The sequence below is a fragment of the Falco peregrinus genome, chromosome 3 (assembly GCF_023634155.1).
Source record: "Falco peregrinus isolate bFalPer1 chromosome 3, bFalPer1.pri, whole genome shotgun sequence".
NCBI lineage: Eukaryota > Metazoa > Chordata > Aves > Falconiformes > Falconidae > Falco > Falco peregrinus.
In genome coordinates this window covers 107,757,989-107,781,878 of record NC_073723.1, presented here as the reverse complement: position 1 = coordinate 107,781,878, position 23,890 = coordinate 107,757,989, and the positions used below count along the sequence as shown (strand labels likewise).

The window sequence follows — 23,890 nt, the reverse complement described above, 5'->3', positions numbered from 1 at the left end:
GCCTAGTCTTAGGTAATTACAGCAACCTTCTGCATTAGCTGCTCTGGTGTTTTGAAGCTTACGTTCTAAGCAGACTTTCCTCCAGAAATGGAAGGTAGTAACAGATGTTTGCCAACTGGCCAGAGGTAGAACTCATATCTCACTTTTTTTTTGACCATTGCCTTGTCCATTGTGCCGTGATGACGCTGAGGCTTTTGACAGGTGATTCTGGTTGGGATTTTTTTAATGTTGCTGCTTTAGAACATATTTATCATAATGTCTGTTTTGAATGTATTTTAAAGCTTTTACTCAAATATACACTAAATTAGAAAACATTCATATGCAGACCGGTGTTTAAAGTTCATTTTACAATGGAGAAATAGAATAGAAAGATGAAGACAAAGAATCACAAATGCATACAACATGATTATTCTAAATTACGCTTTTAGATGATTTAGCCAGAGATCTCTTATCAGCATAATAATCCACTACAGAAAATCTCAGAACCAAAACCAATAAAGACAATAATGTACAATGCCTGCACTGTAAAAGCCATGCGCTTGAATTTCATCTTTTTCACTCTTTCTTTTCAATATGTTACTTTTTGTTTTCCAGATTATAGATCCATTTGTTGAAGTAGAAGTTATAGGCTTACCTGTTGATTGCTTCAAAGAACAAACTAGAGTAGTTGATGATAATGGTAAGATTATATGGGGTTTAGGGTTTTTTTATGGCTGAAACCTCCTCTTTCAAGCAACTTGTGTTCATAAAGGTATGAGTAGATGAAATTTGATACCTATTATGGCAAAGCACTGAAAAAGTGATTTAAGCATTCCTGATGTTAATTAGACTTGGGTCTTAAATTGTTCAACTGAGTTGGTATAATGTTGTGAAGATCTTTGTGTAAAACAAATTGTTTGTCTGACTTCTCATTGTGTATGAGAGAAGGGTATTTTGAGCTTGCTGTGGTCAAAGGAAAGTCAGATTGTCCAAACACCTGCTGAAATCAGGGCAGAAGTTAAGATCCAACTGTTTATTGCAAATTCTTGTGCTGTTGTGTCTCCTGCTGGAGTGAATGAAGTACTGGATTTTTGAAGAACAGTGATTAAACTATTAGGAAAACTAGAATGACATTGCTGTTTATGCTTTCCTTATGTGGGCAGTCGTCTTTATTCTTGCATTTTGTGAATGAAATATCTAAAAGACGATTCCTTCATTCCAAGGTTTTAACCCAATGTGGGAGGAAACGTTGGTGTTCACTGTACACATGCCGGAGATCGCACTGATTCGGTTTCTTGTTTGGGATCATGATCCAATTGGGCGTGATTTTATTGGACAGAGAACAATAGCTTTCAGCAGTATGATGCCAGGTAAGACAGAGATGGTGAAATCCCGGTTCAGTTGGCTAGGACGTTTTTTTGTGATAACTGAAGCTGCAAGTGCTGGATTAATGTGTGTGCATGTGACTGCTACAGAAGTTTCTAGTTAGAACAAGAGACTGGGAGTCTGGACCCTGAGTTCTCTACCTTGGTCCACTACTAACTTGATGATGAAGACTAAATCAATTAACTCTAAGGAGACTAGATTTTCAAAAAATGGATAAGATTGTTAAGCAGGATGGCTAAATATTGTGGACTTGGAAAACTACCATAAATAATGAAATGTGTGTTTAAGATTGAAAACAAACATCCATTCCCAATAAAATGAACTTGGTTGAAATATTTGCAGTGTTAATAATGGACTGTAAGTCCCCAAGAGAGAATGTAGTCAAGTTTAAGTCATGGATTTAAGTCATGGATATTGCTGACAGCAGCAATAACAGACACTGGGGAAAAAAACCCTAACAAGAGGACATGACATTTCTATAAAATAAAACAGACAAGAAGAAGGGGCAGTTAAATTTGTAAGTGGTGTGACTCTTAGATAACTGAGCATGGCTAGGTGATGCACAAGCCTGGGGTCTTATTGCAGGGAGGAGCTGGGAAAAAATTGATCTACTTCTTTTGCTGTTTACAAAAGGAAAGTCTCTAGATACTCTTCACATCATCTGTTTCCACTCCTTGTCAGCTTTGTTCACTCTGTTTCAGGTTACCGACACGTGTACCTGGAGGGTATAGAAGAGGCATCCATCTTCGTTCATGTGGCCATTAATGATATCTGTGGTAAGGTGAGTGCCTTCGGTGTAGTATCATACAGCTTGCATATGTAAATGAGCTGACAGGATTTAGTATCGTGCTAGGGACCCCCCTGGGTGAAGGTCCAAGCTAAGATATCTGTTCAACTGGAGTAAACTTTATCTCTGTGATTGTCACAGTAGCCTGAGATCTTTCTGAATATACATGGAGATAAAGGCAAATCATTGGGAAAGTTATAAAAAGAGATTGTTGCAGTGCCTTTTCGAGGGAGCTACAAGGGGAAGGTTATTTCATTGCAGCATGCACACACTTATATCAGCAAGCATGGTTGTGTCCAATACAGTGAGTGCACCTTGGTGAACAAACGGTTGTACTCCTGAACCATGAGTGCTTGTCTTATTCTGTAAAGGCTCTGTCTACCTGATGCTTTTGCATTTTAAATTTAATTAAATTCTTAAGCGTTATTTCCTTTGGGATTTTTTTCCATAATAACACTTAAAATGCAGAGGAAAGATTATCCTTGTAATAGTTGTTGGGCTTATTTTCACTGCTTATCTGTTACTAAGACTGTGTTTGCTTCCCATAGCAGGAAAAATACAACTAGCTGGGTGCTGTATCTAAATTCACATGATAACTCCAAGCTGAAAGGAAAGCCCTAATTTCAAAATTTTCCTAGGTCAGCTGAAAATGAGATAGCTTCTGTCCTCGGAGTACACTGGATTTAGTTCCTTCCATGGTATTAATTTCAATGAAATTCAGGCAGCCGAGTATCTTACAGTGCCCTGAGAATCTCAAAACCAGTTTATATCCACTGGCAGCGATAGGCTCTGATTTCTGCAGCTGTGATATCAGCATCGTGTCAGAAGGAGGAGGCATTGAACAGGCTGGGAATCCGGAGTGCCTTTTGTGGGGCTGTTCCTGGAAGGAATGGGAACAATCCTTGAAAACCAAAACAGCTTTTTAAGCTGCTAAATTTTAATCCCTTTTTTTGGTGAGATGAAACAGAGATAAATCCCAGAAAATCTTGGTTTTGTATTTATAGGAAAAAGGGCTGTTTCTGGAAAGAATGTCTCTTTAGGCATTTTACTGCTTTTTTTACTTAACGTCTAATACACATTGTTCCTGCTTTTTTTACTTAATGTCTAATACACAACCTTTAGGCAGGTAAGGCTTCATCCTGACAGGGCTAGGAGTCTTGCCTGAAATCCCCTGTGATGGCATTATGAACCTGTTTGAGTTTAGCTCCATTGAACAAGAGACTTTAGAATATTTATGTGAAAGAGAGGTGGCTGGTGTTGGTCTGAGCAGGACAGAACAGGTGAGCAGTGTTTAATTTTGGACTGTAAAGCCTGTCACAGATAAAAGGCTAGCACCCAGGGTGTGGTAAAAAGGTCATTTAGTCCCAGGATTCAGGGAAAACTGATGGCATACTGAACATTTCAATGCTAAGATCTTACCTGACTATGTTTTTGGGGTTCAAAGGAACCGTGTAGGACTAAGTCATGCCTGTTTTGACTGTGGGCAGGGATGCAGCTGTCTCAGTAACCTTAGAGACACTTGCTGGATGCATGCGTTGGCTCTGATTCGAACAGCTTTAAACTTTGTCATGAACTTCTTTGGAGTTACTGTGTTCAGATCTATTGCTTTTTATTGATTAGTTCTATCAAACTCTCCATGGTTGTGACAAGAAAGTTAGATAGCTCAGCCTTGGGTGTGAGGCCAGTGGGGGCTGAATTGATCTGGTTAGTGACTGTGTCCCTCACCTAGGTCATTTAACAAAAACAGGTGTCTGTCTGCTGTACGCATCCAGCTGAGAAGGTGACTGTCCTGGCCAGCCCTGCTCATCCTATTTGTAATTTTTTTTCTGTTCTGTTCTCCATCAAAATGGTGGAGAATAGGCAGATTCTGCTCCTTTTCCCAGTGTTGTGTGCTTCACAATGCTGCAGTTGTTTGTGACTTTCAGGTGATGTCCTCTATGCTGCTGTCTCCCTGCTTTTACAAGGATAGCACGTATTTCAGCATCCTTCACTGGAAGTCAATTTCTGTAGCTTAGTGTATCAGCTGGCAAATGGGATTTTTAAATAAAAGACAAACTGGGTCTGCCTGCCTTAATCACTGATTAGTTAACTTCATCAGCTTTGAAGTCATTGCTCTAGATTGCAGTGTTTCATGAAAGAGCCAGTGTTCGTAGTCTTTGTGAGTGTTTTCACAGTTTTCACCTCAAACCTTGGTCAATATTGCAAGCCATTATCTGTCTTTTAACCATTTTTTCCCCTAGCCCTTCATATTTATTTGTTCTTATTGGCTTCTTCATGAGTAACCAGCTGGTGATAGTTATAATTTGCCGTAGGGCAATACAGAGTCATTTAGGCATGCCCATTTAAACTTTGACAGCTATTTTGAGGACATTAGATTTTCTTGGTAAGTTTTTTCAACAACTGAAAGACCCTTGTGTATCACAGATTCTCCTCCCTGTCCTTAATCCACTAGCTTTCAATCTACTGCCCTGATTTGTTTTTTGAGTGCTTCATTGCCTTTTCATGTTGTAAGTCTATTGGACGTCCCTTGTTGGTTCTCATTATCATTACAGTTTCTTTGGATTTGCTGGTGTTAAGATGCTGGTGCTGTGCACTGATGTGATTAAAGTACAAGGGTTTGGAAGGAAAGCTTGAATGTGTTGGTTTTTATTTATATATGATTCTAAATAAAAACCACTGAAAATATGGAACAAATACTACACAGCCCTTTCTGGTTTGGTCTCTCTGAATCATGTTCTGCTTTGATTCTTCAGTTAATAGAGTTATGTTAAAACTAGAATTATTTCTCTGTTTCCCATCTCTTAATTATGGGCAGAAAAATTAGCACAGTTATCAGCCTGGTTTTCCCCATCCTTTATTAATCCAGATAAATGCAAGCATTAACCTTTTGGGGCTTTTTTCTAAATGTAGATATTCCACCTGCTCAGTAGCTTGATATTACTAAAGCATAGTCTTAGATTTAATTTTTTTCCCACTTGAATTTGTGTTTAACTGAAATCTCTTTTAGGTTGTGCTGTTTCCTGGAGACACTTTTCTTTGTCTCTGTCTCTTCTAGTCTATTCATGTATTGCAGAATTTGTTGTGGTTTTCTAGATGTGCATATCTCTGAGATCCTCCCTCACTGTTATTTTGCCTTTACTCTGTCTGTTTGTGATTTCAGTGGGCTTCTCTATGTCAAAAAAGTCTACTTTTAGAAGCAGAGCATTTTTAGACGCCTTGAAGGTACCCCCTCCTGTCTCTGGGAGGTGTAGTGACCACCACCACACACCTGCATGCCTCTAACTAGTTGCTTCGTTAGCATCAATGTTTCCTTATTAGCATTTTGAAGCTCTTCAACTCATGTAACATGAATTGCAACATTTGACTTGGTCAGTTCTGTTGTGTCATTGATCAGCCAGAGAGCCTTCCATATATGAAGCAGATCCAGGATAAAAGTCCTTCTGTGCCCTCCTTTTCTCTCTTTTTGTGAGTCTCTACCTCTGCCGTCTTTTCTCTGGTGTGCTATAATTCAAACCACTTCTTTCACATGGAAAAGAACATTAACAGTGAATTGTTTGCTAAATTGTGGGAAAGCTTTTTATGCTGTTTTCCAAGTCTGCTTTAAGGAATGAAACAGCCCTGTAAACACTGGATTAGAAGCTGAAAGCACATGTTCTGGATCTCCGTCAAAATGGCTCTCTTCTATTTTTCCTTTTTTAAAGTTTTTTTTACCACCTAAGTTAACCAAATTTGTCTTTGGGTTCTTGAATCACTCCATGGATTCAAGCAATAGTAGCTAGCTTAACAAAGATGCACCGAAGCTAGAATGATACCTGGGGCCCTGCACTGCGTGTCACCCATTCCATCAGTCTTTTTCGTTTGTTTTTGTTGGGTATTATTTGTGTGTATGTGTGTGTGTGTGATGATTTTTTTCTGGGGGTTGCAAATATTTGTGTTGTCTGAATTTTTTATCGCAATAAATTAGTGTACTTGCCAACTTGTCTCCATTGGAGAAGAATGCTTTTTCCAAATGCATAATGTCGGTTTGAAACTTTCTAGTGAAAGTGAATCCACAATGATCCAAGCAGATTTTTCAATAGTCCAGCACAGAAGGTTTATTATTATTTAAATGATATTTCTTTGCCTTGTATGGGAAAAATCAATCCCTACCTTCTTCATCTCATCCTGTATATACTTTTAAAGGCCATTTTTGGTCTCTTTTCAAGCATCTCCTCCTCACACTAGGTCTTGGCATTGGTAACTGAACTTGAGCCAATTATAAAAATAATATTCTGAATGCTTTCATGGGGCTTTGTGTCATACAAATAAACCTTGATCCCATATGCCAGATTGTGCAGGACGCTCAGGAATGAAAGCAGCTTTTAACCCTGGCTTACTGTACAGTAATATCTATCCAAAAGTCCTACAAAGCAAAATTTGAAATGCATGAGCATGCACTCAAATATTTTGGGGTGAAAGATAGACCATTGTAATGTAAATGAGACATTTCTGTGCTATTGTTTGGCACTGCAGAGATGTGACCTCACATGACATCACAGGGTAAAAATTGAACTGACAGCAAGTGCCAGCAAGCATGGAGGCAAATCAAATTTTATCGTGGGTTTCTTACAATGCATTTCAATCACAGGCTTCTGTACTCTCTTTCTATTCATTCTTTCTTTATGCTACAGCTACTAAAGAGAGTCTGATCTAACTGGGAAATAAAGGGAACAAAGGAGGGGTAGATTAGAAGGGAAACGCCTCTTTCTCTGCTTTAAGTCATTTATGTGCATGAGACTGTACCTACAGAGCAAACCCAATTTATCAGGCATCAGCCTATTGCTTTAAAAGTTGGCAAGTACACCTGGAATGTTTACAGGAATGCTGAAACTCTGTTTCGTTGAAATGTGAATCAGTTGTATGATGGTGGGAGATTTATGATGGTGAATATATATGTTTAATGCTTAAATAAGTACTGAAGTATATCAAGTACTGTATTATCACCCTGACTAACTTCACTTGTTTATAGTGTGTTTCTTCAGTGATGAAAACATACATGAGTGTCTTTGGAGAACTGTTGTATGGTAGGAAATTATCAAAATGTAATCACACAGGTAGAAAGTGAAATTTTGAAAATTTTGATGATCATCTGTTATGCACATGGTTCAACTGCTATTCATGACAGTGCTCAATTAACTTGAAGTGTAGATGCCCTTTATACTGAAAAAATACGATATTCTTACATCCGCTGTTTTTTTCCCAGCAGTTCCTAAAGAATGTAAATCTTCATTCAAACATTCTATTTATTATTACCTGTTTTAAGTCAAGAATGCTCTTTAGCTTAAGAGGTCACTATCAGCTAAATTCTGTAACCACTTCATGGTGCGTGACAAGTAAAATTAGAATTATTTTGATGTAACTTTTAAAAATTACTGCTATTTCTATAGCTTGTTTTGTTGGGTGCTTTTTTCCAGTTTCTTCTTCTCATTTACTCAGAGCATTCAGTTTTGTTCTGGAGCTGGGACCTCTGTTCCATGCCACAGATTTCTTGTCTAATGTATGAGTACTTGTCACTATCTCCTGTTTGAGACAAGAAAAATCAGGTTTGACAGCGTTTGATGTCCAGTTCTGCCCAAGTGTAATGTTCTGCACAAGGCAGATAATTCAGCTCTATGTTTCCAATTTAATGGAAATCACCAGCAGTTCTGATTGGGCCGGTCCTAACATGTTCCAGTCTACAAAATTGCAGGTGATTGTTTGTTTTTTTTTTAAACTAGTGCAGTCTAGCTGGACTTCATTTGAGCAAGGCCACAAAGCTAGTTATGACCCTTTAAGATAACATAAGCTTGTGGCATTTGTTGCTTAATTTTTTATTATGGTGTGATGCTGAAGCCTGGCTCAGGGTTTCCTATTAGAGCACGGTCTGCTAAAACGTGAATTCACAGTGCAGAAGCTGTTGTACTAATTCCTCTGTGGCCATTCAGAGGAAGCATTTACACCACAGACATTAAATATGTATGCTTTGGGTGCCGGGGTTAGAAAGCTGGTCTCTGTACTCTCGCTCTGTACCAGTGGTGGTCCTTTCAGAGGTGGTTCAGAGCCAGAATCTGTTTTACCTGCTCCGTGTTGCCCTGAGAGGAGTACTGCTGTTCTGGCTGATGACTTTGGGAATCTAGGAGACTTGCATCTTTACTTAAGGGGGAGGCTGGGGGCTGGTTTAAGTTTTGTAAGTCTCCACTTACGCTTGGATTCCTGCAGTGAATTGATTTCCTATGCGTCATCCAGGTTCTGCAGTATAGCTGTGTCATTAAACCGTCAGGACAGAATTGTTTTAAACGTGTGCATTATGTTGGAAAACAGCCCGTGCCTCTCAGAGCTTTGTGTCTAAGAGAACAAAAACAAACAACAAACCCCCAGAAAGCTGTATTGCTCAAAAGGAAGCATCTAACTTAGAGTCTGAAATGTGTGGCATTATGAATACCTCAAGCTTTGTGGCTTTAACACACATTGAGAACTCTTCAGCTTTCAGAATTAGATCCTTGTAGACTGAAGCATTTCCTTTTTTTTACTTTTTCTTTTCAATATCTCTAATCCTCACGCTCATGTTGTAAGTAGCTATAAGCTAGTAAGGAAATTATGACAAATACGGGGATAAACCTATTTGGAAAATTTCATCTAAAACCGTAGTAGAGCAAAAAAAGATGTGAAATTTTTCAAAGTTGCCATTACTGATTTTTTTTATTATTCTTAATCTATTTCTGGTTTAGTTCTCATGAGACGGTAGGAACATGGTGGGAGACTCTGTATGTGTGTGCATATGCAAACTGATCATTTGTACAGGAGTTCCTGTGCCCAGGGGAAGAGATTGGCATTTTCTGTTAAGGACTTCTGTTTTTGTTTTTTAATCTTCCAGGCCAAACAAGCTCTAGGTCTCAAAGGCCTGTTTCTCAGAAATCCAAAGCAGGCCTCTCTGGACAGTCATGCTGCTGGTCAGCTCCATCGCAAACATTCCTTTAGCAGCCACATCTTGAGACGGACAGCCAGTGCACCCACCAAAAGCCAGAAGAAGAACAAGAAGGGCTTTCCTGAAATCGCTTTTGACACAAAAGACAACAGCTGCGAAGGTGTCGGTGAAGCCTGTGAAGTGGAAGCTGCCTCACAGCCTCGCTTTGAGCAAGAGCCAGAAAGTGCTGGTCTGTCACCAGCTCCCCGAGATGGTGCCACTGGGGAGGTGCACGGCAAGGGGTTGAAAGGTAAGGCCCATGGTTCTCGTAAAGCCAAAAGCCAGAGTTGTGCTCAAGGGGGTGCTGCTTTCAGTGAACCCATACAGAGGTCTAACAGGGTCCGGCTTCAGGAGCACCAGAGTGAGAAGCAAAGTGTCTTTGCACGCTGTGCCATCAACAGTTCTGGTAGGATTGGAGTGGCCACCAATTGCATGAAATGCATGATTGGTTCCAAAGAAAGCCCAGATCTAGAATGCAAGTGGAGTGACCAGCCTACCAGGCCTATTGCTAAAGATATATTTCACCACGATCAGTATAGCAGTATAACTGGAGAAGAGAGATTAGAGCTAAAAACCTGGGCTGTTAAAGGTCAGCCCAGGCAGCAAGCAGATTTGCAGTCTTGCAGCAGCCCTGGAACTGCCGATGATCTAACAAGGAGCACTCAGTCTTTTGTGACCCCAGGGAAGAAAAGTCTTGAATCTAAATGTCACGGACTAAAGGCTCATTCCCGGCAGCGGTGGCAGTGCCAATCAGGTGGCAAGTATGGAAGCACTGTCAACTTGGTTGCAGCCAGCAATGGCTCTATATCCTCCAACTCCAGCAGTCTAGAAAGCCTTGGAAGCCCAGAATTCCCCAGTCGCTGGTCTGAAACTTCTCGAAGGCAAGTGGGCACCCTACAGAGGGAAATGAATGCCTTGTTCGTTCAAAAAATGGAGGAAATTCGAAGTAAATCCCCTATATTCTTTACTGGTAAGACCAGATTTTCTTCACCCTTCTGCACCTTAGATCACATCATTGTCTCAGCTTCTGCATAGCATCTTTACTTAGAAGCTCCTGTATGTTGTTTGCTACCAAGAGCTCGTTTTCTTTACTTTTGGCAATGACAGAAAAAAAGTCTGCATAAATATTTTTATTTTATTTTTTAACTAGATGTGTCTGGTTTAGATTAGTCCTTTCCATGCCTAGCTAACCATCTGCAGTAGTAAAACTGTCAGTAGTCCATGAATGTTTGGATTGTTTGTTCAGGGCTTTTCGTTTCCTTGGTTTTGGTTTTGTTTTTTTTAGTGAGTGTGGTGTGGTATACTAAGTAAATTTTAAGATCCAAACCAGAGCATCAAGTAGAGATTGAATATGGGAAACCCATATTAACAAACAATATTTCCATTATTGGTATTTGTGTTTCACTGAGGGATAACTACAACAGAAATGATATCTAATGTGCACTCCGCTAACAATAAAGCCAGTTCCTTCCTCAAAGAACTTGCAAAATTACTGCCGTTAGTTCAGGGATTACTGGAATTCTCTGGTCTGGGTTATTCAGGAGATCACATTTTATGAACAGAGCAGACCATTCTGGTCCTAAATGTATAAATCCTCGGCATGCAAACATTTATAGGTGTACTTAATGTTATGTAAGTGATTTGACTGTGACCCGAGGGTGCAGTTGCATAATGTAGAGAAGCAAGGTATGTGATCTGATGTTAGCTGACATCAAAGCTAGGTGGACTGTTAGCATTTCCCAACTGCAAAGTAAAATGGTCCTTTTAAAGGAAGGCTGCTTAAGCTGCAGCATTTTATAGTCGTTTCAGGCCAGAAATATGCGTGTGGTCACGGGGATCATGTGACCATATCTTTACTCATGAACTTTTGTTTGTAAAGATGGAAAATAGAAATATAGAGGCAATCAAGGTATACATATTAATAAAGAAAGTGCCTTTTTTTTCCCCTCCTGATTTGGCAGGGATGGGAGGAAAGAGATTTTGACGAGATTTTCTCTGTTTCATTCAATTGTGAAGAGGAATTAAGGAAATACAGCTTTTGTCTATGACTACAAGAGCTTCTCCTCACATCCCCCCACTTCCCCTTTTAATTGTCCAAGGAATTTGGACATTGCTGGTTACATTCATTTTCAGGAACAGTTAAGTGACTTTGGTCCTTCTTCAGATATAATCCCTATATCTGGGATATATAATATATATGATATATAATAAATATATTCAGATATAATGTTTTTAGTAATAGATTCTGAACTGCCTCCCTATAGTGGACTTCTTTGAAAGCCTCATACATAAATTTAAAATATTCTGTTTATTTGATCAGTTTAATCTGGTTGGGTGCCTACATGTATTTTTTCTTTATTTCTCTTCTTTTTTTTTTTTCTTTTTTTTTTTTTTTTTAACATATTTTTTCCAATATCTGCTTTGAGCTTTTAGGAAAATACCAGGACAATGGCAGGGGGAGGGGAGAAGTTTGCCGGTTCCCATGACTTGAAATTAATCCAGAGCAGCAGAATTCTTTCTATGCCTAAATTATTGGCATTAGGCTTTTCATAAGCTCTGAGTAGAGTGACATATGAAACCATTTCCCATTATCAGTGCCAGCTTCCCCACCAGCCCCCCAAGTCGCTAAATAAATATTGTGGTATGCTTGAAATTTGATTAAATCCATCTGACTTCTCAAGCATGGAATCAGCAAACCTTTAAAATGGTGAAACAGTCACTTGGACTGGATGCTGATGATCCAGTGACAAACGCTATGTTTGCACAAACAGCATGCTTTCCCCCCATCCGCCTGCTATTTTAGAGCCTTGGGCCAAGAAACCAAGGAAACCAATAACGTTAGCCTAATATGGCTGCATTTCATAATTAACATTCTGTTAATGGGAAGTGCCACAAGGATGAGACAGGAAACTATAGTCTGTAGTTGTCCCCTTTATGGCAACAGCATTACAGTTTCCAGTATTTTGCCTTGAAAGCGTGCCTTAATCTATGCTGGTGGCCTGGCCTGATGGGGGGAAGGAGAGCTCGTTAGTCTGATCAGCTCTGGACTCCTTCCGATACTCCTCCGGATACCGAAGAGCCTGCTGTGTGGCAAACGGTGCATTTTGCTTACGGGCACAGGTGCCTTCTTCCCTTTTATCACTCCCAGCTAATGTACTACAGGCCATTGAACAGCTGTCCCCATTGCTAAGCTCTGTGTCACTACGTGGGGTTGGCAGTACCGGTGCTGGCAGGAGAGGCCCAGTATTGCCTTGGCGTTTTTTGGTCATGCAGATGATTTTTCCCATAGCATTAGGAGAGGCCTTTGGAGGAGAGGAGGCTAGCTTCCATTCCCTGGACCGATGGAGTGCATTTCTTGAACAGTAGCAAAAATTGCTTTCCATTCTTCTATGAAAAAATAATGGACATATTATCTGTCCTTTTATGGATTCCATTGAGTGCTCTGGTTGGTCAGAAATTCTTAGGATCCTACAAAAATGTGTGAATATTTCTGTCTGTTTCCCTTCCCTCCCTCAGCACTAATTTGTCCTGTTATCTGCACCTGCCTTCCCTACATTAACTAGATTTTTCCTCTGTTCTGTCCTATTCTACATGCACACTCTCTCTCTCTAGTTAAGAACTGAAAGGACAAGCAAGTCAAAGGTAACTGTCTACTGAGTGTCACCGATTCAAGCACCTTGTTGCCTGTAGCCCTGGTTTTTGTTGTTTCCTGCCTTATAATTCCCTGCTCCTGTATTCTTAAGGTTGTTGTCTGGCTCAGAGGTGCTTTGCTCGTTCTCAAATGCATGTTTGCCTTGTGTTTTGGAGATGTGTTTGTGGCATGAATGCATTGCTCTTAGGGTACAGGTTATAAACATTGCAGATGGACGGAGCATTTTCTGCAGGTAGTTGGCCGCAGTGATTCTTCAGGATTGTACTGTCAGCCTGATGTTTGTGAACCATGTGTCTGTATAGTGTTTTGGAAAAGAAATAACAAAGTTTTTTAGGAAAACAGAGTCTGTTTAAAGTTTTTGTTCTGATTTTAAAAGGCACATTGACTACATTCCGTTGTATGCATACAGATAATTTGATTTGTAATCTGCTCCAAAAGTCCTATGCTGCTTCTGTTCTGAGTAATTGATCATTGGGATCATACCTGTTGGTTGGGCAGTGGTGGTTCTGATTGTTGTACATGATCCGATTATGATCATTACTGACGTGTTTGAGTGCTGGAAGGAAGGAAAAGAGTAGTTCAAGTGGTGCTGGATGGTGGAGGAACAAAAGTTAGTTTATGAGAGGGGACACAAAGAAATTCATGGGTATAGTTGTTTGAATAAGATAATCAAAAAAGTGCTATTATGCATTAACTGAGATTTTTTGAAAGTGACGGGGCTTTTGGGCAGCTAAAACAGAACAAGCAGAAAGTTTTACTGCCTTTAGCCAGACATTTGAAATCTGAAGTTATTTTAAAAATTGTGATTAATACATGCAACTACTACCTTAAAAACAATATAACACATAAAGAATAAATCTTCAGCTAAACTGCCATTTGTAATACCTAATTAACCCTGTATCTCTGTTTTTCTTGTTTGTTTTTCCTGTCTTTTCATGTCTCCCAAGTAGATGTCTGCCATTTCTCAATACAGAGGTCAGTCACTTCTTTATGCAGCCTAGAAACTATCACTGAAGAGCCTGTTATTGCCAATGAAAACCATCATGCCAGCCTTTTCTTCCCTCTACCCGTTACTCCTTACAGTGATTCTGAAGAAGGGTCTGTGTCTGATCATTCCACCGAATCTCGATCAGAAGCAAGCAGCACATCCAACCAACCTCAAGAATCTCTACTCAGTAGAGAACAAAGAACAAATCTGGCTGCAGAAGACCAAGTGCAGGCAGTCGCGAGAGCAGATGACACCAGCTTAGTAGTCCAAGAAGATGAGAGGACGAGCATGGCAGGATGTCTTGAAGAAGAAAATGGTTGGACACAGGCACGCGGGAAAGCTGGAGATGAGTATGGATTGGCAGGGCATCCGCAAAGAGCCTGGCTGGAAGTGGCAGCAGATAAGACTGCTGGCCAACCTGTTGAAAACTGCCAGAAGCGAAGTGACCGACCAGGTCAGGTATTACCAGACACGAAAAGCACCATTGAATCCAAAGGGCCAGAACCTGGCACAGCAGGTGTTCTGCTGCAGCAAAACAGTGGGATTAACAGCACACAGACAACTTCGCCTCCAGATACTTTCCAGAAAGCCCAGGCTGCACAGGCTGTACCTGTTTCTGTTTCTCAGACCAGCTCTTACATGTTGGTAAGAAGGTCCAAGAGTGAAGGACTGAAGGTGTCAGACTCCTCAGCCTTAATAAAAATTCCAAGTAGCCTGTCTCCAGCAGCAGAAATATACTTTGATGCCACTGTTAATGACCGGATCTGGAGCAAGCTAGATTGCAGCAATCATCGTGACAGCATGTCTTCCTCTTCCAGCATGTCCTCCAACGACACTGTGATAGACCTCTCTCTACCCAACCTAGCTCGCAAAAGCCTCCCAGATCTTGGCATCCGTCATGAAAATTTTGAGCCCCTTGCCATAAGAAAGGGTATGCGTCCACGGTCTGCTACAACGTCCAGTAATGAGATGCCAATGGTGAGCAAGAGCAAATCCAATCCTAACCTGAGGTCTGGCCAGCTGCCAGCAGATGAGTTGTGCCCCCGTCCTCTTGCCAGGAGCCCTCAAGATGCATTCTCATCCATTCCTAGAAGGCATACCTGGAGCAGGCTGTATATAGAAAGTCTCAGACAGTCTTCTAACAAATCCAAAGCACATGATATGGTTGGGAATAACCAGGCAAAATCCAAGAGTCTTGGAGACCTTACCTCTGATGATATTGTGTGCACTTTTGAAAGCAAATACCGTAGCATCAGCAGGAGTTTTGTCACTCGATCGATGCGGGAGCAGCGCCGCTCTCCAGGCCTGAGATCCTCAGTCAAATCCCAGGATGAACTGACCGAGCAGCTGAAGAAGCTGACAGCCTTTCAGCAGGAAAATGATATCACTTCTCCCATCAGTCTTGATCCAACTGAATCTGAAGAGGAAGGGGAGAGCCTGGGACTCCTTCGCAGGTCTTCATCCCGCAGCCAGAGCAGGGTGCGGTACATTGCCAACAGGGCGAAGCAAGCTCAGGAGAGGCAGCGGCTGCAGAGCCTGGGCCAGCTCAGTGGGAGTCCCATTGAGGAGAGGGGAAATCCAGAGGGAGCCTGCAGCGTTGCAAAAGCAGTTTGTATGGATATGGCTTCTCCTGCCGTGTTTACATCCCAGCCCAAGAACCAAACTGATTATAACACTGACACAGAAGTCTTCTTTATGCTGAAACTGTAATTCTGGGGAGCGCTGAATAAGGCAATGTTTACATTCCTGTCAAAACAAAATGTAGTGACCTGAGAGGCACATGTCCTCATGTGGCTCAGTGCTTCCTGGCCTTCCCTTGATTGTAAGGGTACTTAATGTCATGACTCCAGCAGAAAAGCTGTGCTAAATTTGTCAGCAGTTATGGAAATAGAACAATCAAGTGAAATTGCAGACTTGTATTTTTACAGTCCTGGATCTGACCTCTTTTTTTTTTTTTTTTTTTTTTTTTAAATGACACTTTTCCCAGCCTCAAATTTGGCCTCTTTGTGTGTGACCACTTCTTGCATTTGCAGTTTGCTTTCTGCAAATCTCATGTTCTTCACTACTTTCAGTAATTCCTTCTTATAATAGGTAAACATCTGTGTGATGTTAATGACAGCTAAGGTACATTTTGCTCTTACAGGTTGTGGATCCATGAAAAGAGGGTGGAGTTAAAGTCATGATCTCTGTTTCGTTTTATTTGTTGGAAGAGTCTGAAGCCTCTGAGGGTGGGAAATATTCAAAATTGTAGTGTAATTGTTTCATGAATTAATAATGTAGTAGATAAAGTCCATCTTCCATCGTGGACCTGATTATTCCAGTGAAGATCCATGTTGTCTCACTCTTTGAAGAAGAGCTCTCACTATGTTCCAAAGCAATGCTTTTTTAAACCAAGCTTGTTTATAAATATAAATATATATATATACATGTCTGTGTGTACGCAAATATATGTCTGCACATATATGTACACATGCACACACTTACACTGAACTGTGACTGTTCCTTGTCTCAAAACATCATCTGTGGGAATGAGACAGGAGAGAGAAGGGAATTACTAAAAATAGACAGGAAATATCTTCTGATTTTAATTCAGAAATGGCTAAAAAGCATGCTAGTCTTTTCTTGAAAACAGCATCATCCCTTCTTCTTGGTATTTTAACAATGCTGCTGTACATAGCACTTTTTGGATGAATTTTACTATTTCTGTATTGCACTGCCATGCAAAATTTTCAATTATATGTTTTAAAACAAAAGAGATATTTAATTTTTTAGATAGACATATTTAGAATTAAATACCAACCTAAGCAGAATAATAATTTTTCCTCCCCTTTTTTTAAACTTTTTATTTTTAATGACGTTGTGCCCCCCCCCCCCCAGTTATGTCATTTATTATAGATGTACATTTTATCAGTGATGGAGAAGAATGTTTACTGAGATGCATTTTAAAGAGAAGCAGAGGTTTAATTTTATTTCAGGCTGCATAGAGTCCCTATTATTGAGAAGATATTTTGCTTTTGTTTGTAACGACTCTTTTGTGTATATTGCAAAATCTAAATATTTGTTTGTAAAACCACCTTACACTACTAAAATAAACATATTTAACCTTCCAGCTGTTGACTCTTCAGCTGTAACACATGCTGTCTAGAAGTTTGTGTGATACAAAATGGATAATGCTGTCTGCCTTGTTTTAAAAATTCCTTAGTGGATAACATTTAATTTTACTCTTTTTCAGAGTGGTAGCTGTTTCAGATCCAGCTCAATTTATCTCAGGTCCACGAAAACACATGCAAGTATTGGTAGAGACTGGCACTTGTTTCAAAGCGATGTCTTTGTTTGGCAGCCAGTGATGGCTGTGTAGATGAAGACTCTAGGGGAACTCATGTAATTAGTAGCCAGATGTAATGCAAGGACCTAACCTATTCTGTTACAGCTCTCTAAGTAAGATAGTCCTGTTTTGTCACTGAGGTGCTTGAAGGTCTGGCTCAAAATACTACAGCAAAAATTTGCTTTTTACCTGTCCATTCAAAAATCTCTTCTCTTCCTGTCCCAGTAAAGTACACAGTGAAAGTGCGTGAACTCAGTTTATACTGTCTTGGGTAACGGTCATCAACTCGTGGATTGCAGGGCAAGAAAGGTGTTCTTGGTTTCTAACGTTTGTATCATTTAAACTCTGAGATACCAAAATGTAAGGCTAACTGTAGCTAATTATATCATCGTGACATGGAGATAGGGGCTGGGGGGGGTTAAATTCTCTGAATCAATCTTTTTCTAGTGGTCTTCAATATGTCTTGTCTAAAAATACTCTTGGTTTTCCATCCTGGCTCAGATCTTCATTGCTTGTCTTCATAATTTGGATGAGAGGCCCTTGAGGTTTGTGCAACAAAGGTTTGGAACATGGACTGAAGTGACCCTACAATGTCATTGCAGTCTCTGAAGGAAAAAAAGGTAAATCAGCAGCAGAATATGTGATCTACCAAGATTAGTCTCATATTGTGTTTTAACACAAAGCAAATTTCATTAACATTCTCTAGACGAAAAGTCACTCTGTAATACTTTAGTTTGGGGCTGGAAAGCTGCAGGGAGTTGCTGCTTTTTTATCTTTAAAGCAAGAAAGTACATGCAACTTCAGTTTTAGAAAGTTAATGTTTAAAAGGCCTGTTTGTGTCTTTTCAAAGACCAAGTTTCACAATCAAATTACTTTTCTCTTTAATTGATTAAGCAATACTTCTTAAATTAATGCACCTCACAGAAGGCTGTGTCATGTAGGGCTTCAAAACATTCATCTTTGTTCATATTTTTAAAAACACAGTGCCTGGATTTAACTTACGAGAGTACGTATGAATTTTGCCCTTCTGCTTCCAAATAACTACCTTTGCAGCTTGTTTTATTACACTGCGTAAGACCATTAATGATGTGTTCGTTTATTCCTCTGAAAGGTATTTATTTCATGGTACCTACACTGCTGAGTGGCAGAAGCTTACTGAGCAGTTTTACTCTTCATTCATCCAGCCTTCATCGGGGAAGAGGAAAATTGCTTATTCAGATCTTCTCAGCTGGCAGGGTGCTGTCAGAAATGGTAAGGAGAGCAATGAAGATCTGGTAATAGTGGAGGGAGCCAGGAGCTGAAGTTCCAAGCAGCGCTGATTATTATTTTACGAATGCCTCGCTGCTCTTAGTATCTAGAGGATCTGCTCTACCATTCGTATGATAATCAAGATGAAAGAGCAGATTCTCCCTCCGCCGTGTGAAATTGTGGGCAGATGCAGCGTAGAGGCAGGTTGAGCATGAAACCACAGTGGTCAGTGCACGCCTTCTGCTAACGTCGTTAATGACTCTGCAGTTGTAATGACTTCACTGCTTGCCATATAGCAGCTGCAAGTTTTTACTGGAATTGCATGCCTGTAGTACCACAGACTTGGGAATCCATAGGAGCCATCCAAACCCAGGCCAGAGACACTTGCGAATGCAGCACAACGATCGTTTGTGCGCCCTGTTCAGGGTGGCGTGCAACGGGACGAGCGCCTGGCTGCAGGTTGAAGGAATGCAGAAAGGCAGCTGGAATCATTCTAGAACGTCAGTGACTGACAGGAAAGCTGCTGTCTGATACCTGACAGTGGAGCTGCTGAACAGGGATGGAGAGGGAAAGGCAGCGTGGGGAGGGGGTTCTGCTGCTCTGTGAGAGCACATCCTTGCTATACCTCACCCATCAATCACATGGACAACGGGACAAAGCCCATTTTGTAGCTACTCCTGCTGGCTTGTAGAGACAACAAGTATCTTCTCTTGTCCAGAGCTTTTCCTGTGAGGCGTCGAACTGGTCATATGTGGTTTTCAGTTCATTAAATTGCAAGATCAGCAGTCCAGTTTCCAAATTACAGGCAGTGTATTATACATGGCTGGACTTGGGGATTTATGGTCTGTATTCCTCCAATTCAGTGTTTAACAGCACTGCTGATGAACATTTGATTGTATCTTTGAAAACTCCTCTGTGCTGAGATGCTTTCAGCTGGTTGTAGTTGACCTTATCAGCCCTTATTAGCTGTCAGCTGTGAAAAATCACACACCATGATGTGCATCTTTTTAAAGCCTAGAAAATATTCATGAAAAGCAGCTGGAAACCTCAGCTTATCTGATTTTTGCTAACTTCCCCCAACCTGCAGCCTGTTGCCAGAATCTCTAGGGCTATCAGGTGAGAATGTGAGCAACAAATCACATTCAAACTGCCAAAGACAGCACCTGGAAATGAACCTGTAAAGGGGCCAAAGCCTCTGAGAGAAATCCAAGGTGCGTAGATCTTTCTGGATTCTTTTTCTGTTTTGTCCTATAGTGGGGATGTAATTATCATTTATAACGTATCTTAGCACCTTGCCGTGATTTATATTGCAGGAATGATTTACACCATCTGGGATCTGAAGTGCACTGGAAGGGATGTAAGGGCTCCCCTTAATTGCAGTGAGCTGAGTCAAGCCCTTGAACTCTGTTAGGGCAAGCATCACCAAATGCAGTATTCTAAGCATTTTTTATTGAAACGTAAGCAGTTGTTGACTCTGCAGAAGGCAAGTTGTGTTGACATTTAATAATTAATTTACACAGTGGCATGTATAGAAGCAGCTTAGGGAAGAAGGCCAAGTCCTGCAAGCTGCTGGAGAGTTTTCCATCTTGAACAGTGCTTTAAAGTCAAGCAGGGCATAAATTTTCATTTCTTACTTAAGCATGGATGTGTTCCAACTCCCCTGCAAGATGAGTTGTACTGGTTTACTCTGCTGAATGCCTGTGAAGGCGCTTCTTTGTTATTACAGTGCCTTGATGTGTGTATTTATAAATGACCTGGCCCAACAGAATCAGCCACTTGGCAGCGTTGTACTTGAGCTCACTTTTGAAGTGAAACTAGTAAATGGAAGGGTGAAGAGGACAGGAATTTCACTGTTGTGCCTATGTATTAAACAGAACTGTATAATCCAGAGGGGAATTTAATAGTTTACCTTGAAGCTCAGACCTTCCTTCAGCTGTCTAGGCATTGCAAGGCAATACTAGATGGATGTAACAGTTTGGGGGTTGGGGTTTTTTGCTGTTGTACATGAGTCCCCCAAGACTGATCTCCCAAGACAGTCACAGAGCGGAGAAAGTCTTGAGCAGCTTCGCCTGTCACCAGACAGGAGCGATGGGCACATCTTGATCGGACGCTGTTCTGAATGGCAAGGACTCGTATAGACCGCACAGCAGGCTGGTAATTTTCTGAGCCTCAATGTAGTGTTCAGCTGCTGGACTAACTGCTTCCAAACACTGTCTTTTTGCTGGGTGTCGTCTGCTCCTCCCTTTCCCCAAACCCAAGTGCCCCCAGAGCCTGCGGTAGGAGCTGGCACGTTCTGCAGAAGCCCCTCAGCCTGGCCCCTCCCTCCCCTTTATAACAGCGTTGAAGCCTGCGAGCCTTCAGTGCTCCAGCAGTGTCATTGTGCCTGTTCATTGCGTTGCTCCTGCTAGTACCCAGCCAGCCAAACGGACTAGGAGAGGCGAAAGGAATTGCTGTAGGTGAGATACTGCCTTTCAGTCACTGCTCTTCTTGTTCTAGATGACAAGGATCAAAGCCTGTGTGCAACAGGCTGTCTCCTTCCTAGCTGCTGGTTGTTCATCTTTTCCGCTGCTGGTTTAATGCCGATGCCTGCCTTCAGCTCTGCATGCAGAAGACTGGTTGAGGAGTGATGATGTCTTTTTAGTTTGCGTTTTGAAAAGACTGAAAACCTGCTAAGGAGCGAGAGCTAATTCTAGCAAAGTAACTTTTTTAAATCCTTGGTTTGCTTTGCTGTAAAGCCAGCAGGAGAAAACTGTAGTAGTTCCTCAGGTAGATGATGGATGGGTATTGCAATGGTTAGTTTGAGCAGTACCTAAGGAGCTCTCTGCACACTGGAAGGCACTAAACCCCTCTGCCCTCCCTTTATTCTCTCTCTGACTGATTCTCTTTGTCTTTAAATGACTTGAGTGCTGAATTAGAGCTAGGGAAGTGTATTAGCCTTTGCAAAATTTCTTTTTTTTTCAGATATTTACACTCTATTTGTTCTTTTAGACAGTCAGCAGCCAGTGTGTTAACAGCTCTTTCTTTCCAAGATGTACACAATATATTACCAGCTCTGGTTAGTTTATTTTGAAGGAGGACACTTGAAATAAAGATCATTTTGTAGCATGTACCAAATTGTAAGGAAAAAGCAGCATTGATTGACAGGTTAAATCTACCAGGATAAATGCAGTGCCTCACTGGCTCAACCTGAAGACTACTGCTGCTTTCCCTTCGTGTGCCCTGGCGGCTGGTTCAGCTGTTCATGTGCTGCTCTGGCAACAGCTCCCAGTAGCTACTACCACTTTGTATTCTGCAATTACTTTTTAGAAAATGTAGGCTGATCCATAACTCAAATGTCAGTCCTCTCCTTTGATCCTTTCACAAGGTTCAAAATAGTCCTGTTTTGAAGTCTTTCTTACAAAACAAACCAAAAAAAAAAAAAAAGACACCATTTAAATTTCACACAGAAAGAATCTTCTCTGTAAATTTTATTCACCTCTCTTATTATGTGAAAAATGTAGAAAAAGTGAGTGAGGGAAGCTGCTGAGCTGTAATGTCAAGAGTTTTCACAGGAGTGCAGTTTTGGGAAAGAATTCATAAAAGTTGATGAGGTAAGATTAACTGAAGCCAGTGTTTTCTGAGCATCAGTCAGAAGCGAGTACTACCATACATAGGATTTTTTTGCCTACATAGCCTCCTAAATTGTAAGTTTTCTTGGGCATTTTTAATAATTTTTATACTTTCTGGGGTAGCAGTGCCCTGAGCCTTGTTTGATGCTATGACAACAAATACTACCAAAAATATTGCAGCAGCTGGAGACTGAACATAACCTGGCATTGATTGTTTTTCATAGGTCTGGTGCTGTTTTACTGACAAATGTACGATTATTTCAAGCCATGCAGAAATTAGGTTGCAGAGTTTGAAATGAAAATCGTTAATAAAATATGCTGGTTTTCACCCCTAGCCCATTTTTCTTCCTTGGTCAGTTAAGAGCAGGAGGCTGAGCCAAAAGAGGCTTCAGAAACAATGTCTGGTGTCTCCTGATGCAGGTGAAACAGCTTTGTTTCAGGTCATTTTGGTGCCCAGTGAAAGAAACACCTTTGTTTTCTGCAACCCAAATGGAAAGTGAAATTAAGGTTTTGCTTTTAAGCCCCCTGCAAATGAGAACCTCCTAGAGGAGGCTGCTCTATTAGTGCAACTGATTTTAATTATTACTTTATAAAACTAATCTAAAATGTCTTTTAATAGCACTTTCCCATTTCTCAGAGCGTAAGGGCCCAGTGCTCAGGAGCAGCGGGCTCCAGCGGCTCCCTGGCCTTGCCCTGCGACCCCTGGGCGTGTGCCCCCGGTCCGCACGCCTCCCCCTTGTGCAGAGCCAGCTGGGAGAGGTGCAGTGCAACAGCCGGTGGGTAAACCCACTTCACAGGTTGGTCACAGCCTTTTTGCTGCAGGGGAGTGTTCACCAGAAACTTTTTTTTTTAGTGTTTGTTCTGGCTGCTCTCAGAAGCGACTGTCTTTTCACACCTGGAGAGGTTTGTTTGAATCGGGGGCTCTCCAGGATGAGGTGCAGTAAATCCAGGACACGCTGATTTTAAGCCAGCAATGAGGAACTGTCAAACCAGCTTTAACCACTTCCCTTTCATCTCTAGCAGGAAGTTTCCTTTAGACAGTAGATATTTCTGCTCCAATGGACAAAGCTCTTCACTTCGTGCTCTGTGTGACTCCAGCACTGCTGCTCCTGGGAGAATCAAGCCAGGCAGGTGAGAGAGATGATCCAAAAATGTTGGCTGCATCCAAATCTGGTTTTGTTCTTCTTTGCACAGTGTTAGCTCTTTCAGTCTTGAACAGCTCTTGTTTAGGGGTTTTTGTCATAATCTGAGAATTTGCTTTCCAGTTGGTTATCATGGTATCGCCAGGGTCTGCCTTGTCACAGCTCGTGATTGCGACCTGATCGCGTTATGTCTGCTGTTACTGAGTGTCTTTGCTGCTGTAGCTGTAAATCATATGACAGAGATCAGGGAGGGTGAAAAAGCTGGAGAAAGGGTGGTTAGGTGTCCTTGAACACCATGATTGTGGTTAAAAGTGTGCTTGTGCACTCTTTTTAATCTCTGGTCCCCTGAATTGTGGCAAGATGCGCTGATTAACTTGTGCTGTGAGTAGTGTGTTCCACGTTACTTGTTTACCCCTCTGCTCGTGGCTTGTTTGGGGAAGAAGAGGGGATTTAGTGCACAGAACTTGTCAGCTCTGTGAGTGCCCAGACTTTCTGTAGGAAAAGGGTAACACTGCATTCCTCCTGAAGTTCCTAAGGGATAGTGAGGGGACCCTGCCGGGGACTTGTGTGCTGCCACCAGCCATAAGATCACACCTTGCTCTGTGTGAGGAGCCAGGGACCTTGCTTTTGCAACTGAACAGCAAGTGCTCTTGTTATGCTCTTATTGTGGCTTTTTGGTGTTCTCTGCCGCAGTCCAGACACAGGCTAAGGAGCAGCTTGGCCTCACAAAATTGCTGGGACATCAAAACTGGTTCTCCATTTTGAGGGTTGGGAGAGCAACTTCACTCGCTCT

At 41.3% G+C, this 23,890-nt stretch overlaps 2 protein-coding genes across 3 annotated transcripts in view; both read left to right on the top strand.

The window, feature by feature from the left end:
* Positions 1–16,883, top strand: part of PLCH2 (phospholipase C eta 2) — a 121,784-nt gene extending 104,901 nt beyond the window's left edge. The window contains exons 24-28 of the mRNA XM_055798597.1: positions 595–679; positions 1,203–1,349; positions 2,067–2,146; positions 9,045–10,104; positions 13,737–16,883. Of these exons, the coding sequence (XP_055654572.1) occupies positions 595–679; positions 1,203–1,349; positions 2,067–2,146; positions 9,045–10,104; positions 13,737–15,484 (3,120 nt within the window). The 3' untranslated portion in view covers positions 15,485–16,883. The remainder of the gene's footprint in view (positions 1–594; positions 680–1,202; positions 1,350–2,066; positions 2,147–9,044; positions 10,105–13,736) is intronic.
* A 108-nt stretch (positions 16,884–16,991) lies between these two features.
* LOC101923297 (probable glutamate receptor) overlaps positions 16,992–23,890 on the top strand; it is an 18,789-nt gene continuing 11,890 nt past the window's right edge. The window contains exons 1-2 of one of the 2 annotated variants that reach the window (XM_027787522.2): positions 16,992–20,803; positions 22,979–23,086. In XM_027787522.2, coding sequence (XP_027643323.1) covers positions 23,014–23,086 — 73 coding nt within the window. In that variant the 5' untranslated portion in view covers positions 16,992–20,803; positions 22,979–23,013. Of the gene's footprint in view, positions 23,087–23,890 lie in introns of both variants that reach the window. The other variant, XM_005237940.4, reaches the window with a different exon arrangement.